The 18,823-nt window shown below is 42.0% G+C and overlaps 1 protein-coding gene across 3 annotated transcripts in view; it reads right to left on the bottom strand.

Moving 5' to 3' along the window:
• Positions 1-18,823, bottom strand: part of stag1a (STAG1 cohesin complex component a) — a 73,327-nt gene that overhangs the window by 6,340 nt on the left and 48,164 nt on the right. For 2 of the 3 annotated variants that reach the window (XM_070841872.1, XM_070841873.1), the window contains exons 2-20: positions 7,727-7,945; positions 7,162-7,282; positions 6,431-6,586; positions 6,086-6,182; positions 5,914-5,990; positions 4,897-5,101; positions 4,329-4,480; positions 3,984-4,057; positions 3,648-3,771; positions 3,348-3,446; positions 3,157-3,236; positions 2,878-2,985; positions 2,583-2,697; positions 2,347-2,464; positions 1,999-2,102; positions 1,445-1,537; positions 826-1,119; positions 538-608; positions 103-271 (exon numbers count right to left, since the gene is read on the bottom strand). In XM_070841872.1, coding sequence (XP_070697973.1) covers positions 103-271; positions 538-608; positions 826-1,119; positions 1,445-1,537; positions 1,999-2,102; positions 2,347-2,464; positions 2,583-2,697; positions 2,878-2,985; positions 3,157-3,236; positions 3,348-3,446; positions 3,648-3,771; positions 3,984-4,057; positions 4,329-4,480; positions 4,897-5,101; positions 5,914-5,990; positions 6,086-6,182; positions 6,431-6,586; positions 7,162-7,282; positions 7,727-7,755 — 2,286 coding nt within the window. In that variant the 5' untranslated portion in view covers positions 7,756-7,945. The remainder of the gene's footprint in view (positions 1-102; positions 272-537; positions 609-825; positions 1,120-1,444; positions 1,538-1,998; positions 2,103-2,346; positions 2,465-2,582; positions 2,698-2,877; positions 2,986-3,156; positions 3,237-3,347; positions 3,447-3,647; positions 3,772-3,983; positions 4,058-4,328; positions 4,481-4,896; positions 5,102-5,913; positions 5,991-6,085; positions 6,183-6,430; positions 6,587-7,161; positions 7,283-7,726; positions 7,946-18,823) is intronic. The other variant, XM_070841874.1, reaches the window with a different exon arrangement.

Here is an 18,823-nt window from a genome sequence, read left to right as displayed (position 1 = left end):
CTCCTGTCCGTCAGCGCCACTAATGCTCAGACACGGCCGTCTTAAACCAGAGCCTGTGATGGAGGATCAATCTGAGATACGAGTGTGTGGTGAGTACGGCACCTTGCTGGGAGCCCCCTCCGTGATTTTGACCAGCTGCCAGAGGACGGAGTAGTGGGAGCACTGCAGCGCCTGGACGGCGATCTGCTCCGGCATGGAGCCCTGCTCGATGCCCGCCTTCAGCAGCCGGTAGCAGTTCCCAAATAAATCCCACCGCGTCAAGTCGTGGGCGCTGAGACAGGATACAAAAGAGGAGCCCATTACATTTCACAGAGTCAGTCATCAAGTTTTTATGCAAGTGCTTTCAGTCAGTTTTCCAGAATGGTTTGGTATTGTATCGATGTATTTCGTGTCATCACCTCGGACTTGAAGGAACTCAAATGGTTATTTGTCACCGTTTTCTGACATTCTGACATCACAATCTAAACATGAATCAATACTTAATATAATCGTGAGTTGCAGCCTTAAGCGGACAGAAAGTAAGAAGTAGAGTCTTACTTGTGGAAGGCTGTGAGTCTCTTGAGAGTGGATAACACATTGTAGATATCGTCATCATCAGCCTCCTCAGCCTGCAGAGTAACAAACGCCTGTTAGTACAAAGACTACACTAATATTTCTGCTTCTCACCTGAACACACAAATCAAACACCAACCCTTGACAAAAACACTGACATGTAATCCATTTAAGATTCCATCAATGTGATTTTTCCTGTTTCTAAAAAGCAACATATCCTGTAGTGATGTGTGTATTTTTGCTAGTCAACACCAGCTACTTTTCCCTTCTCACCTCCTGCAGCAGCTCTTCGACAGAGTGTGTGAAGCGATCCGTCATTTCGTCGATGAGCTGTGAGCGGGCGATGTCCACACGGTTCATGATGGTGTACTCCTCAGAGCAGAGGATGCTGTAGGTCTTGCTGCAGGCCTCCAGCACATCTATCTCGATGTGCTTCTCCACCACCAGCCGGATCTGCTTCAGCAAGGCGTCCAGGTGCTTCTCCATGCGCCCAGCGCTGTACACGTCCAGGTCGAAGAACTGAGGGATCTGCAGCAGGTTCGCTACCTTCTCCGAATCTGCCTGGTACTGTGACAAGGAGATGGAAGAGGCGGTAATTAGATGAAATAGACTTATAGCACACAGAATATAAGCAGAGATATAGAGGCAGAGAGGAGACAGAGAGACCCGTCCATCAACACCTGAAACTTTTTCTGTTTCCTAGTTGGCAGATTAGTCGATTACATTTCAAGTATTTCGCCAGCACACTTGTCAGAGTGGGATGCATTCAATAACACCGATCAGTTCTTTCGACAAACAGATCAGTCATCTGGCCAACTCATTAATCTGTCTCACCGGCCTGTCTCTTGCTGGCCCTGTGCAGGCTGCAGACTGGATCTCAGGAAGGCCTTACCTTGGACAGAAGCATGGGCAGAGCCATGATGAAGTGCTCTGTCAGTTTGTTCTTATCGTCTATCTGGGTCTTCCTCTCCTTTGCTGTCAGTACCTGGACAAGCAGACGCACATTTCAAGGTCAGATGTTTAAGCAGGTGTAAAAATAGACAGGAAAAAGGACGATAAAACAGCGATTATGTGCTGGATGGAATATTTTGTCCTCTCATTCTGACTGAAAATATTAATTTCAGTTATTCATGAGTAAACAAATTCTTCTTTTGCTACCTCTATCCTACCCATAAGGATTCTGTGCATTACTGAGGTGGATGCCTCCTGAGACAGACACTTGACCTCCATACTATCACTCAGTTGTATGCCTCCACTAACCAGTCAAGTTGCAGTTTACATCCATGTCTGTCCAGACTGATATATTATATGTAGTGAAGAACTTGAAGTTATCACTATATTGACATGTATAAATTCCAGTAAATAATTTCCAGTGAGGCACATCCTGTCTTCTCTTAGAGACTGTTTTTACAGAGTACTGATGGAGAGCTTCGTCGCTTGACCTACCCTTTTGCCAGTGCCTCTGCCAACAGGTGGGTGTGCCTCTGCTGCCTGCCGGATGGTGCACACTGTCAGCTCTATCAGAGCACTCTCCTGTCTGTCTGACAACACTGCAGAGACAGACAGAGGGAGTGGGAGTAAAGGAGAGAGAGAGAGAGAGAGAGACATGAAGAGAGTCCGATTATCAGCGAAGGCCAAAAACAGAGAGAGGCTTTATAAGAGAGACAGAGAGAGTGTTTCAGGGAACAAGATTTCATTGCATCATCTCTTCTAGCTGGTTTTTGGCCGTGATGTTATGCAGCCTGAAGCCACTTCTTAGGCTTAATGAGAGAACAAGATCAGTGTGTGACTCACCCTCCTCTCCCTGCACGGGCTCCTCCAACAGAAGTTCAGTCATGCACTCCCAGTCTTTCAGCAGCTCCTGAGAGCTTTCCCACAATGAGTCCACCAGGTAAGCTGCATGCTCGTGGAGCTACACACACACAGAAAGAGCCTTGATCAGGTTTTGCAGGCATTGTGTGAACATAGTATGTGTGCATCATGTGTAATAACAGTGATGGTGTGTGCATGTCAGCAAGTGTAAGTGTTACCTCGCTCTCCAGGAAGAAGAGCACCAGCATGCGGATTAGGTTTCCGTTGGGACTGCTCCTCCCTCTGCGCTTAGCCAGTGCTTCTTCTGCCTGTGGGTCATGACGACTGAACAGCCTGATAGAGAAAGAGGGAAAGAGAGAGTGGTCAGAGAGAGGAGAGTGAGAAATCAGGAGGGAAATGTAGAAAAGAGGGAAGACAGACGAATAAGACAGACATTTTGAAACCACCATTGAATCCCACTAAATGTAAGACTCGACATTATTTCTAGTAAAGATGGTTTTATGATGGACTTACTTTCTGTGCAGGAATTCTCCAGCAGCAACTGCCACTGGTCGGTGGGCAGAGTAAACCAGGTGGTACACATTCTCACAGTCCTCATTCGACAAGGCGTCTTCACTGCCCCTGCAACAGAAAACCAAACTGAGCTGTAGTACAGCAAACATTAAGAGGTACCAGAATGCCTCAGCAACAAAAATGTGATTAAGACCCATCGTGAATGAATTTGGATGAGAAAAATGTGTAATATGCAGATATGGAGGGAAAAAAAAGGCGAAAAGCATTTAAATTACTCACTGCAGGATGAGAGTAACCAGTCTGATGGCCTCCACAGCCACATCGTACTCCTTATCCAGTGTCATTGATACTATACGGTCCTGTCAAAATAGGTGTAATTAAACAGGGAAACAACTGAGATAAACACGCACAAACAGCACGGACAGTATAAAGTCAGTTGCAATTCTTATTTTCATTCTTGTGGGTGTTACCTTGAAGCGGTTGGTGAAGAGCTCTAACTTGGGAAACAGTTCTCGGTTAGTGTACAGGTTCTGCAGAGCCTTCAGGCACTTCAGACGCACCTCTCCTTGCTGAAAAAGAGAGACAGACAAAAACCTCTCAAAGGAAAGCAGATCCTGGTGGGCTAAAGTTCTGCCATTCTGTCTTTGTGTAAATCTAACCAAACCCAGTGAATCAAACCAGCTGTCATGCATCAAAATATCAGGAAAATGTCAACAAAGTCTTAAAGAAATGTGAGGAGAACAACAAAACAGTCAGGTGGCTGTGCTTACCCTATCGTGTAGTGTCCAACCAACATATTTCAGGTAACTATCATTAAGAAAAGCATCACTGTACATCTTCATCCACACTCCGATCTCCTCAATACAGATGGCACGAATTTCAGCAATTGCATCCCTAGAAAACAAAGAGTCCAATCACCGTTATTATTATATTACCAATAATGTTCTGAACTTCTAGAACAGACAACATTTGACAAAAATGAGTTGTGTCTGACCATAGGACAATGTCGATAGTTATGATAAAGCATCACTGCAACCAATTAAAGCATCGTTATATTCTGGAAAACTGCAAATGGCGACGATCATATCAACAAGCACAAATTGTACCTGTAGCGATGCACAAATATTCCCTTGAAGATGGAGTTCATCATATTCTCTATTTCGTCTTGGTTTTCTTGAAGCTGCAAAGAGAAAAACAGAAGTTTTACAAAGCTTTAAAAACATTTTGATGTATAGTGCAATATCCCAACAAGCTAAACAGTGATTATTAAGTTAAGTTATTTTTTCCTAATTTTCAAATACTCAATATATACCAAAATAAAAGACAATTCTTAATTTGTAAGTATTGCCGAAGAACCAATTAAGTAATAATTTTATAATATTTTTACAATAACTTCAGCATTAAAGTTCTGCCTTTCATTAAATATCAAATCTGATCGAACACTAGCCGACCTCCTTCCTCTTCTGTAGCAGCAGTTCCAGCTTCTCGTTGGCTCGTTTGCCGGCTATCTTGTTCCTCTCAGCCTCGTACTGTCTCTGGGTGTTGTCCTGGTGAATGCTCAGGTTCAACGCCACGTTCACCAGCGCCGTCATCAGCTTCATCGCTATTGCAGAGACAAAAACGCACATGTGAGGCTCAGTAACACATGCACGCTCAAATGCTTCAGACTTTTCAAACTGGCACCTTTTCCTCACAGGAATCACAGTGATTCTTAAATTTTCATTGTACTAAAAATAGTCAAATATGGTTTTTCAAATCAAATCAAATGTTTCAAATGACAGGTGGCATTTCTACCGTTAATCTTAATCACATTTATCATCTTTCTTTTATTTATTGTATTAATTGTCATTACTTGCCACTTGTAAGATGTAACGCTACCAGAACAACATCAGTTCACTTCAGGAAAATGTGGAGGTGGGTGTGACCCACTGAATGACTGCTCAGCGACATGCTGAACACATAAATGTCTTATTGTCATGATATGAGCTGCTGCAGTGCTCACAGAGCTGGTGTCATTACCTGCCAACGTGGACGTGTGTCTGAAGGCTCGCACTTGAGAGTCAGACAGCCCGGTGAGGAGGGAGATCACCGTGTCCATCATGTATTCGTCGTAGATGATGCTGTACTGACACTGGCGGATCAAAACGCTGATGAACTCGCAGAAGTTGTAGCGGAACTTCTTCCACATGGGCCCTGGCATGGTGAGAGGATAATCCCCGCTGTCCTGTTGACAAAAGAGTGATCAGAGATCTGGTTCAAGCCTCTCTGCTGGCAAGCATGCCAGGGTTGTAATGCCCTGTTGGGGATATAATTCATCTACAAGTGACCATATAAGACTTGTGTTTTCAGACAATTTAGATTATTTACTGCTATTAAACAAATGTTGTTACGTTGTTAGAGCACCACCGTAGCTGAATGGTTACAGGGCATCGCTCTCTCTCTCATTTCCTGTCTGGCTTTTCCCTATCCCTATTTAATTAAAGGTAAAAAAAATGCCCCAAAATAATAATAACTATGATAACAAAAATACAAACACAAACGACAAGCAAGCAGAAACAAAGAGGTGACACAGACGGGTGTGCACTCAGTGACATGTTTTCAGTAACATGGACGCTCATTCTGGCTGCCTGTTGTGAAATTCTGGTTGAAGTTAAAAACACATTTGTTCGCAATAAAAGAGACCAGAACCCCTTTTGTCTGTTAAACCACTGCTATTTGTTTGTTACACTCAGTTCTGTCAAAAAATGTCATCTGGTGAGAAGCTGTCTGAAGAAATGAAATATGGGAGATTTTCAAGCTTTAATTGTGTGATTTAAATCATTTAGTGCTCACCTACAAATATCTTTATTACTGTACTTTGTGTTCAGACTTTGAAAGTATTGATTCAATGTACACTGACTATAAAAAGAAACTGGTTTGAGCTGTCGATAGAGACATGAAAGTATTGAAACCATTTCACTGTCTTGTTGAGGATTGTTTCTGTTAAAACTAGAACCTTTACACAAACTCTGCACATGACTACAGCGTCACACTTACCTCATCAAACTCTTCAGTCATCTTACGGATGATCTCAGCGTTCTGCATGTTCCTGAACATCTCAATCCTCACAGTGCCTGGTTACAGAAAAATAATGACAGATTCAGATTTGTTATTCCGGCTTTTTGACACCAACTGATTTGACTGAAGTGCAGCAGCTTCATAGTCTCACCTTTGCATCCTGAGCACTGGATGAAAAAATTGATCAGGTCCAGCAGAGCCAAGTCTCTGTCCTGTTTATACGACTCAATCCACTCATCCACCACAGACTGTAACAGATACACACAGTAAGAAACACACACACACACACACACACACACACACAATCACAACAGTGTCACTGTCTCCACTAGAAAAGTTATTTTACAAAATCCAGCCTGGAGAGAAAACTAGAATAAAAGCAATACAGAAACAGCTAATGAGATATAAGAACATAGAACTGAATATATTTAATTGAACATTAATTCTATAAGTTTACAGTTGGAGTGTGGACACTTCCGACACTACATTCACCCACCTGCATGGCACTCTTTCCCAGTTTGACCACTTCAAACAGAGTAACCGGGTCGCCGCCGTCTCCATTATGTTGAGCCACGCCGTTGGCTTTCCCTCTGCCTCTTGTTATGCCCATAGGCTTGTCTGCCGGTGACTTCCGAGGCTTCTTATTGGATGTCTGTGGGGGTGGAGATGTCAGTAACACAGGCGGGATGCAAAAAAAACCCCAAACACTCATATTCAGACCGGAAACAGAAATAACGGAAACATTCAGGTGCACACAAAGACAGACATATATTCACCGGGGGTTCGTACAGCTGTTTAATTCAAGCACTTTCAAGGTTCCATCTATTCCTGACTCTCAAAGCCTTTATCATAAAATCTAAATTATTATTTTAAATGAAATGGTGAAAAATAGAGTTTATAGAGTCCCTTTATGCCATCGATAAAACAGTTTTTAGTTTACATGAGTGACCGTGTAGATGAAACACCGGATTTCATTGAAAATCAAGCATTTTTCAAGGAGTATATTCAAATTCAACCATATTCCTAACCCAACCTAAAATTAAGCATTTTCCAAACTTTCAGGGCTTTATACAGACCCTGGATATAAGAGTTTCTTTCCTCACCTCTTCCAACACACACACACACACACACACGCACACACCAGTACAAACAAAAGCAAGCACACACACAAGCCTGATTGTTCACCAGGCTTTTGCGCTGTCACACTCCACTGATGCGGACTCATACCGGGGCTTGTTTTCCAGGCCTCCCTCTCTTCTTCTTGCCTTTCACCTCTGGATCTTCCATCTCACTCATGCTCATACTCAGGCCAACTGCGTCTGTTGCCCCAGACTCATTGGATGAGTCCCTAAGAGAGCAAAACACAAAACGAATGTGACTCCCAAGCATTCAAAAGCTTTTATTCATCCTCAGAGCAAATCAAATGTTCAGTCCCAGAATTACAAACAATGATCATTACAAAAGTGAAACTGCGGGAATGAAAAGCAAACTAACTACAACTACTACTAACATCTCCTACTACCGCTACTCTACCTGTTTTAGTGAAGTATAAATATTGACACACTCACTTGTGTTTTGAGGATTTGAGCAGACACAAATATGAGTTATTCACAAATTTAAAACAAAAGTTTGGATGAAAGTTTCATTAAAGGGCCACAGTGGGGTTACCAGTAACATCCACTCTTAAAAAACACACCATTTTTGCTACTGGAGATTCAAAGCAGTAAGTATTTTCATGCTTTTTCTATTTTGTTTCCTGATTTTCTGTTTGTCAATTGTCTGTTTCACTCACTGCAGGACAGGGAGCTCCGAAGTGATCATCCTGGTCGGTGGGGGTGGCCGTGAGGTGTGTAACTCTGTGTGAATGTGTCTTCAGGACCGAGTGTGTCTTAGGTCCAGGGATGGAGGCACAAGGCGGCAGCTCGGTCGGGGGAAGGTTCAGGCAGGGCAGGGAGGAGAGGCTCCAGGACGGACTGCGCTGTAATTGCTGGCACTTAACTCTCTTCAGCTCCTGGGAAAAGATAAACACAAAGAGAGAGAGACAATGATAATTAAAAACATACATTTCAAACCAGTAACGACCATAAATGATGTAGTGGCACTGTGGCAGCTGCATGTGGACATAAACAGAGAAACGACTGAAGCTGTCAAGCTTTTAATTAGGTATGAGCTCGCCTATGAATCACTGACGCTTTATTAATTCTTAACATTATCTAACACCTGGCGGTTTATAGGATGTGTCCAAAGTGTCACAGTTGTAAAATGTCACTGAAGGCTGAGAGAGAGACGGTTCAATCTTTCACTCTGGTCGATCAGGCTGTGGGAGTGGAAATGGGGAGAGGAGGACACCAACTGGCCGCTTTGAGAACTACAACAGCAAAATATTGTGTGTGGTGTGGATTTGTACATAGGAGTGTTGATGTTAAAGAATTTCTGAAAAAAAACCCCAACAAAAATTGTTTGAAATTTCCCATTGTCCCATAGTAGATAAGAGTGGCATAGTTAAGTGTGACATTACACTATTTTAAACTTGGTCAAAGTAGAAATGTGCAGCAGGCTGAGAGGTGTTATGATTTTATCAAAGCTTTGCCCTTTCAAAGCAAAGTCTTTGACAGAGAAAAGATGGAGATAAATATTATTTCCAGAGATCCTTTCCTCAGCTGTGAAAGTCCAAAGGTGCCTCAAACGATGCAAACTCAATCCCAAAATGCCTTGCAGCCAAAGCTAATAGTGAGGGTAAATTCTCATTCAGAACACTGGCAGCTAGGTTAATTATAATATTGGTTATTGACCTGTTAATATGCTAATGAGTGCAAAGGGCAGGAGGAGGAGCAATGCTGCTCTTAACCACAAGAGGCAGTATAATCCACAAAGTCCTCTGTCCAAAGTCTATCTACAAACGGCTTAAATGAGGTTTCACTGGGGAAAGTGGGCCAAGAAAAATCATTTAACACTCATTTGACTCACAGCTCAGTTCCAGTCCAGTTCGGTTCACCTACAAAGTGTTTTAGGGTTGTATTTTCCCCAGAGTGTGTGTGAGTGTATACGTGTGTGTTTGAAAGTAGGTCTGGGCAACAGTAGGGGGCAGGCTAAGAGAGTGTGTATTTAAATACAGTCTTCCACACAGTGTTTGTACTGAGGAATAGCATGAGTGGGAGAGCCCCCTGTTTCAATACATTGAACTACACACACACACACACACACACACACACACACACACTCAGGCTGTCATCTGAGCAAACAGCAGGTCAGCGAGAAAGAGACTCCGGGTGAACACAGGATTTCAATCATTACATACACAGAGTCTGTTTTCAGAGTCACTATCCCTGTGTGGTGTCTAGGTGGTTGCAACAATCTTAAATAAAATATCTTCAACTTTCAAGCTCCAACTTCAATAGACGGAGCCCACGGGCTGGGATTTGACCTGCTTGCATGTACATAAGCTTCTCATCGATTCTGGCACTTGATATTCCTGCTGCACAGACAAAGGGATAGAGATGCCTGATTCTGCTGACATGGTCGCACATATAAATGGTGAGGGAAACAATCCTGGAACGTCTGTTGCAGAGCATTTTGAAAACTTTGATGGACTTGGCAGAAATGTCAAAAATCCACCTGCTTTTCAAATCTTTGTCACCTTAAGATGTTTTTCTGCATACAGAAGCTCTGTGGCAGCATTAGAAGGATATTCAATAAAACAGGAAATGTGGCGAACACAGCCCTGAAGTAGATGCTGTGTGCAAAGCTTTTTTCTCTCCCTTTTAGATTCAAATTGACTTTCAAACACTTTTTAAATGACGGTGAGAATACAGAGTGAGCCCGGATTTAAAAGAACGTAAAACAACCATTAACCTTTTATAAAATACTAATAATGTGACAGTTTTTATTCTCAAATTTAAGAATTAAAATGTGATATTCAACAGCCTATAAAACCACTGATTTAGATAACAGATATTCGGCCACAAAAATCACATCCATGCTAAAAGTTATGTAACAGTTGTAATGACTGGTCTTACAGCACCTGCAGCACATATAAAGTATTTAGGTAGCCTTGGAGAGACTCCTTTCCCTCATCCTGCCTGTTTTGCACTCTACAAAGTCTACCCACTAAAGCCAGGGGCACGGATACAGTGCAAACAGACTGAAGAATTTGAACTGGGACACGGGGATGTGATCCGAGCAAATAAACCTCCAGTAAAAAGTAAACAATGTGGAGACAGGGACACCTACGAAGCGCCTGAGGGTCTGAACACATTCCTGACAAAAAAACAAAACAAATAGAAAAAAACAGATGCTGGTTGTTAAGTGGGAAGAGATTTTCGAGTAAATCTGGCTGTAATTGACAGTACAACGACCAAAGATGCCAGTTTTAATGAATTATCACCTCATTTACTTTTGTCTAATCATCTTGAGTGAGTGCAGATTAATCCCACTAAAACTCCTCACATCATTGAGAGAGCCAGCTGTAGCTGGAAATAATCAGGTTGTAGATACATGATGTAAATGCAAACTCTATTCACACAGTGAAATGTTATTTCTCCTCCAATCCCTGAACACTGGTCATCAGCACTACTGTATAATTAATTAATAACAAGGAAACGCAGCAAAGGAACTGTGTTAAAGCTGCAGTCGTGCAGCTTCAGGTGACAGCGGAGGCAGGACGTCTCTGATTATGTAATTTCACTCCAGTCCCACCTGCTAACTCTCCCCAGCATTGCTAGAGATGCCACCCCCACCTCCACCATCATCCCTCTGTACTTGACACGCTGTTATATCTCAGCTGATTGCTCTTATTTTTATCCCATCATGCCTCGACGAGCCTTTCATCATCTGATTATCTTTCTCCGAAGGGACAGAAACCAGACTCATTTGAGTCAAGTCTCAAATGAAGCTTGTTTTTTTCCCCTCAGTCTTGAGCTACACAGAAAGAGAGGAACAGGAAGTATGCGCGCGCGTGTGTGTGTGTGTGTGTGTGTGTGTGTGTGTGTGTGTGTGTGTGTGTGTGTGTGTGTGTGTGTGTGTGTGTGTGTGTGTGTGTGTGTGTGTGTGTGTGTGTGTGTGTGTGAGAGAGAGAGAGAGAAAAGTCTGCCTGACCCATTATCGACCAACAACTAAAAAATTCTCAACGCACATTGGCTTTCCTCATTTTCTCAACACACTGGCTCACACTCTCTCCAGCTTTCTCACACCCACACACACACACACACACACACTCACAAACACACACACAGATTGTAGCTGCTTCAACAGGAGGCTATGAATAATTTGCAGTGAGTCTCCTGAACTGTTCCCAAAGACAGGATAGAGGCCGCCGACCACATTCACTTTGCACTTCTTTTGGCCTTTCTCACTTTAACTCTAATGACATGAATACAAACAAACAGTCCCAACAAATAAATCCCATTTTTAAAATAACAACAGTTATCCCAAAAGCAGAATGAATAATTATACATGTAAAGCCACTTTCCTCAGTTTAGTACAAACTGCGACCATGTCTGCGCTAAACTGAGCCCTGTTGTCCCTGTTAACTGACGGGTGTTCATGAAAGTTCAGAGAGAAAAATACTAGTTTAAAAGCTTTGTTTTCAACAGTAAGAAAACAGCCGAGAAGCAGGAAAAAGTGAATGTTTTGACATTTCTGCTTAAAAAAAACAGAGTAACAGATCGATAGACTTATGTTCTCAGCTATAGTTTACTTTAATCTAACTGACAACAGTTTCCTCACATGGTTTCTGAGCCACTTTTTATAGTATGTACAATTTTTCAGTGCTTTCTGTTTGCAAATGGACCAGCTTTAAATACTACAAGGGAGAAAAAAAAGAGAGGCAACCGCTGCAGTCGGCTGTTAAATGAATAGCTGCAGGTGAGAAGCACAAACCGCGAAAAACGTCATTAGGAAACCCACACATTTTTCACCAAGGCGTCCTGTCATATTGAAACCACTTGTGCAGTACCTGCATTGTGGGCTGAGATCGCAGTGTCTCAATGCAAAGCACAGCTTGGATATAACAAATGCCTTGAAAACAGCAAAGAATGAAGAAAACTAGGACAATTTAACTATCTACATTTAATAGTACAGCACAGAGCTAATGTTCTCACTACACACAGTCACTTAAACTGTGCCAGCGGAGGAGTTTAATTCTGGCAGTGGGAAAGCAGACGGTTGTATGGCTGATTGCTGGTTGGAGGGCAGCTTCTCTGCTTCAAGCGTTTCAAAGCATTTGCCCTGACAGACTGTGCTTGTGTCAGTACACGTCATCTCAGAGTGTCAAACAGGATCAGGGCTGCTTGGTCTCTATTAAAACTGTTCTGAAGGTTCACCTGGGCTAAACCTAATAGTCCCTATATAAATAAACTGAAGCACAGCGCCGTTAGAATTAACTTTTTATTGATAAATAAAAACTTTATGCAGCCACTTTAAACAGAAAGACCCGGCCAAAAGAAATTTGATCCAGTTTATAGGGAACATTAGCAGCCAATAGCCATGTAAAATGTAATCCGGGCTTCTCTGTTTGGAACAAATAATAATGTGTGCACATGGTTTTGCTTGGCCACAGAGGTGTTGGTGAGCTTCTTAAACTCTCCAAAAACTGATCTCCATGTAACACAAACTTACTTTATGTTGACTGAGGAAAATCTGTATATTTTGCAGGTAAAAAGATAAGATACACTTCATTAATCCCACATCGTGAAAAATTCCCTTGTCACAGCAGCCCTATAGTAAGACATAAAGGACATAAATACATTATAAACATAAATATACAACCTCCATATACACCGATATAAGAGAAATAAATTGCACATTGCGCAAACTTTTGCACTGTGATGAGACGTGCTCATCTTTGTCTGCTACAGTGCTGTGCTATCTACACATATACACACAGCAAACAGTTGAGTTTTATTCCAATTTCATTCAATACACAAGATGTTTATCCTGCACTTTTATGAGTTAAGTGTAAAGAAATTCACTTAGTTATAAGATATTCTGTGTGTAACTGTAGCCACTCATGCTTAAACTGACACTGGGGGGGGGGGTCAGGCAGTGTAGTAATAAGTGCTGCTTCGGAGGCACTAAAACAAACCCTCATGTTAACTGTCTCTGGTCTGTCGAGTCACTTCATCCTCTGTGTGTGTGTGTGTGTGTGTGTGTGTGTGTGTGTCTACTTAAGAGTGCAAGACGGAGAGACAACGAGCGAGCATCTGAGAACCACTTAACATGCATGACATGTTCTCTGGGAGGCAGGCCGGCGTTGCTATAGCAACTGGTGTGGGTCATAAGCCTGGCGGCAACGGCATATTTGATTGGCTGAGTGGAGACAGGAGGGACCACAGCGAGAGGGGAGGGGGGCGAGAACAGAACGGGACCCGTTACAGATCCAATCAGTGCTCTATGAAATCTGACTTACAGGCTCTTTCAGGACTCCTCCAGTGCTGGAGAAAGTTATCGTCACGCAGTTTCTGTTGATGTCCACACATATTTGTCACAGCCATCTAAAATGAGCCTGGTGTTTCCCCTTCTAAGGAATGCCATTCAATCCCCTTCATCATATTTTCTAAACTTTGCGACAAATCTTAACCTCAAAATGGGAACGTCATTGGGGGAGGAATTTTAAGGGTAAACGTGTAAAATGAAAGCGAGGGGGCAAAGACAGATGGCTTAGAGAACAAAAAATAAATCAATTCAAATGTCAAATTTCTACCTGAGCAAATGATCATCTGCCATCTCCTGCATTGGCCAATCAAAGACATGCAAGCAGACTTTAAGAGGCTTCAGCAGCTCAGTTTTAAAGTCGATGACCTTGATGACCATATCACCCACGCTTGTCACCAAGGGGGCTGAATTATGTTCCAAAGTCAGGCTAAATTTTGGCGAGGGGAAAACTAACAGCCATTTTCAGTGTAGGTCAATAGTTTGTGTGTTACTGTATAGTGTATGTCTGTGTAAGTGATAATGATGAAAATGACAAAAATACTAATGTAGGCAATGGGGAACCATTTCTGTTCAATATAATTCTCGTCACACTCACACAAAATGGTTCAAATAACTTCTGAAATGTTTAGAAAGATTTCGTTCATTGATCTACAATTAATAAATCTACTACATTCAGAATTGTTTTGGATCAGTACACTTTGTGTCTTTATTTAGTCAAATTTAATAAAAAAAAACGTATCAGATTTAATTTTTTTTTTTTTATATTTTTTTTTTTTTTATTTGTCAGAATTTCAATACCTTTATCAATTATTATGGCCCATTGACTTGCATAACCTTTTAGCTGAGATTGTACAGATTTTAGAGATATGAAGCATTTGAAGATACTCCAAGAAATGACGTCACAATGACCAAAAACACCAATGCAGGCACAAGAAGAGTTCAAAGGGTTAATCAGGGGCTCCTGGATTGTACTTCATCATGTCAATGGATATGAATACGTCCCAATAATGCAACTGCTTATTTTTCACACACAGGTCTGTTAGACCCCTTCAGGCTGCATTCAGACAGAACAGCACTGTATAAAAAAAACACCCCCCCTTCATTTCAAGAAGGCCTTAGCGCAGAGGCTTCTGGGTTGCCCAATAAAAAAGATGAATGCAGCTCAATTTTGCCACAACACAATGTACTGTCATCCAGAAACGTGCTGCTTGTTTACCTTGTGATCATGTGACAAGACAATAAAACAATAGTTGCTGTAATAAGTTTATAAAGTTTATAGAGTCCTAGCTTGTAGCATTAGAAACCATTGTGCAATATTTTGGCATCTGTTAGGCCTTAAAACTACAGGATCCATCGCTCAAACCAGCCTTCCTAGAATATACATCATCATCTCACCAGTGGTTGAAAAAAAACAGCCCCCATCAACGGAGCCCTTTGTGTTTTCTCTTTTTTTTTCTTCCATGTAGTATTGTTTTCTGAACACCGTCCACATCAGGGAGTTTTTGTGGCTCCATGATTAGACTCAATTCTACCAAGAGGAGGAAGAATTATTGATAGTGCAGACAACATGGAGCAAGTTAAGAACAGGCTCAGTAATCGTTACTATATTGATGCTGCACACATTAGTATTTTGGGAACTTGCAAAGCCATCCAGAGCGCAGTTTCTCCTCAACACTAATGTAACAGGACCACCGGCTTTAGAACAACTGCATGGCAATAGGCTCCTTTTTATGACAGCTGGACGAATTTGCAATTTGTATGAGACAAACTGTCATCAGGCTGTATCACTATGATAGAGTGGAAACAGAATTACGTTGGGTATAATCAAGGCATGAGACAACCTGATTGTGCATGACACATTCTGATAGTGATGCTACGGCATATATGGCAATCAATGGGTGAAATGCTATTTTTAAAAATTCAATTGTGCCTCAGGCCTCTATGGTAAAACGCATAAATCTGGTTTTGAATCCCTCAACAAAGCTGGCATCTTTCATGGTCACTTCATGGCCTTCAACTGTGAAAGAGATTTCTTTTTTTTTTTTTAAATAAACGAAATGGCAACCTTGAACAGGGTCCCAAAACAGCATACTGCTTATTTTGTGTTATCTCACTGATCCCCAAAGGGAAACTCTCTCTCCTCCTCTAAAGGAGATCAGAGAGAGCAGGGTCAATCACACTACAGTGCCACTGCAGCTGGTAATGATTCAGCACCGTTTGTGATGGTGACACTTCAGCAAGGTGGATGCCAGTAACCGCACACTTTTACCACCTTCATTTATAAATATATACGACATGCAACGCTTGAAGCACTTTCCCGACACAGAGTTGCGCAATTTAAGGGTTTTGATGCACCATAAAGAAGATTTAACAGGTGATAACAATAATGTGATGATGGCTTTTACTTGCATTCTGGAGGAAAGAGCTGGTCTTGCAAATACTTTTTCTGAAAACTCAGCTCACACACACACACACGCACACACACCTTCCCTGCCATCGCGGTCCCTGCTGGCCCATTCTTCTGACAACTGTAACCTGTACTGCATCTGCTATAATTGGCCATTATCTCTTGGGATGGAGGGTAGGAAGCCCCTGTTTCCAATACCATAGGCTACAATTGTGTCTGAGACAGAAAAACTTAAGACTGGATTCATCACTAAGAATATCAGGAGGGGAAAAGGCATAGACTTTCAAAAAAAGGATGGTTGCCGAGATACTGTACACGTCCTTTTGTATGTGTTGCCATTAATGAAGCCAATCGAGACTTTGCGCGCTATTTCTGTCTCTACAGTCAATAATTCAGGATATGAGACGGCGATCCTGCATCGGTGAGTAAAGCTGAGTGTTAACACCTCCCACTGGGGCCACCTATAAGAGGGGTATGTACATTTATAAAACGGGGTTAGCACAGAACAAAGCAGACAAACAGAAAGCAGAAAAATAAATAGATACATTTAAATTAAAAATCAACAAATAAGGGGGGAAATTATTTGGAAATACAAACAACTCAGGACAACTTGACAGAGATGAATGTATCCTCATGGTGTAAAATCCACTAAGTAACATTAATTCATTTGATTCACTGTTGAAAAACAGCTATGAAAAAGCTGGCTTGCTGTGTGTTTTGCCAAACAGTTACCAGCTGTTTGCGAGTCAATGCCTTTATTGTCATGTTAATTATGCAACAATGCATAATTAGCCTGTTTTTAAGGAGTTTGTGTCGCCTCAGGTAGGCAAGCTGGCACAAAGCAAAACATCAAAGTGTGCTGCTGGTAAAAGCACAAAGAGATTCGAGCTCCACAAGAGGACAGCGTGTCAACAAGTGCATTACAAAAGCAGGAAAACGCACGTGTCTAACAAAACTATTTCTGCAGAGACATGCAGGGCTCTCTGTTTATTATTATAGTAATTATTTTCACGTGACATGCTGATGTTGCCACAAAAAAATCAAAAAAGAGGATTCCCTAAAATCAAATGAAGTGCATTGCAGTGAACAGAGCAGCAGGGCAAGGTGTGAGTGCTTCAAGAGCCAACAGGGTAGCTGATAATTACATGAAAATAATCATCTGTGGCAGGCAGCAAGACACATTTCAGAACAATTAACTATTTAGTCCCACAGCATTTGTTTGTCAGTAGAGGATAGCAGGAAACAGATACCAGGTACATTGCTTATGGGTTTCCATGAGTCTTATTACTTATTCAAGTAAATACAACACATCTACTACTAATCTTGGTATCACAACACAACACAACACAACCACACACACACACACAAATCATTTCCGCACAACTAGGACGCATTTCCTCTTCATGCACTTCACCACAATACCATGCATCATTACTACCATTGCTCAACATATCTGCAAAATAATTCTACCCTTAAGAGCTTCTTTAAGTAAAGAGTGCAGTGACACAGATAACAAAGCAGACTGCTTGCCACGGGGAGTGTGTTCCCGCACCATCTCCTCAAATTCACCTCCGCTCTTCACACAGACGGGCACAAGGGGACACCTGATGTGACACAAATAAACTATGTAGGGACTCCAAACAAATATTCAGTATGAGAGCAAAATCACTGTCCTTGAAGCAAACAAACGCTGGGTAAGAGAGTCACTTCAGAAAAAAACGCCAGTTATATTACTTGATGAACTGCTGAAAGTGCTTGATTAAAAAAAGACGGTGCTTAACAGAGCCGCACTGGAGAAAATTCAATTGGAAGAATGTGGAGGGTATTATTCTTTATTTATATTACAGCCATAGGCTCAGCAAATGTATTGCTCTGCAGAGCTCTAACTGACTGGCACAAGCTAAAGCTTCTTAACTTTGTCTCTCCAGTCTGTACACACTATAGCTGCCGACTGGCTGAGCTGATCTTATATCCAGCTCAGGCTGAAGTGGATTAACTTTACACCTCTTTCTCTTGCTCTGCGTGGCTACCCTCGAAAGTGGGCCGTACAGTAATTTAGCTCAATCATTAAAAACTTATCAAATGTTCTGTCTGCGCAAACAGACGTTAACTGCCTGCAAAGCACCCGTCTTTACAAGGCTGGTTTCCGTAGCAACATATCCAGTGCAGGCCACTGCTCAATGGCCATTTACCACTTGCATTATTTTCTCAGGAACATTTGATCTTGATACTTTTCAGCTTGTGGAAAATTTGACCCAAATCAGGCTCGGCTGTGAACCATGCAGTGTTATCTCCTCTGCTCTCCGGCAGACTGTGCTCTCTTCGATATACTTTTACCACCGCGCTTTATGACAGCGTGAAGATGTGGAGGCTTTACAGGCAGTGTGACGTGTCTCTCTTTATCCATAAAGAGTACTGCAGCAGTGTCAGGGGTGAACCTTGAACACTTGAGGGTAGCAGACTAGCTTAACCCGGTTGGATTTAAATGGATTCAATTAATTTGAATCTTGGTGGACCTGCTGGCCTGAGGGATCATCCCACGACTGGAAAATGAGAGGGTCAATCCCCCAGACGGCAGGTCAAAGTAGCACAGAACTTCTGACCCCTTCGACTATATGCATGTATAATGTGTGATAATGTATAAGACGTGTTTTTAAGTTGTAAGCAAAACCGCTTCTCAAGCAGAATGTGAAATGATAAAAGAGCTGTCAGAGCTGAACTAGCTGTTTCCTACAAATGGCAGATGGGAAAACCCTTCAAATAAACAAGAAAGTATGTAAATATAAAAACCACCTGGTAAGTTGTCATACAGCCCTCCAGACATCTTCGGTATGTGTTGTAAAGTAAACCGCAGCAGCTGAAAGTATGACAGATAGCCTGCAATCAAGTCAGACAGCTGCAAGTGTAGTGCTGAGCCAGAAAACAATTCAGGAAGAGGCAGTTTCCTCACAACTATCAGTCACTACTCTGATAATTACCTCCCTGAGAGATCTCAGGGATTTGCTCGCAAAACAAAAATGACAGTCATTGTTATTATGGTGAAACATCTCT

Source organism: Pempheris klunzingeri, chromosome 13 (genome assembly GCF_042242105.1).
Source record: "Pempheris klunzingeri isolate RE-2024b chromosome 13, fPemKlu1.hap1, whole genome shotgun sequence".
NCBI classification, from domain to species: domain Eukaryota; kingdom Metazoa; phylum Chordata; class Actinopteri; order Acropomatiformes; family Pempheridae; genus Pempheris; species Pempheris klunzingeri.
Note: the sequence above shows the minus strand (reverse complement) of the source record. Positions and strands in the feature narration are given on the sequence as shown.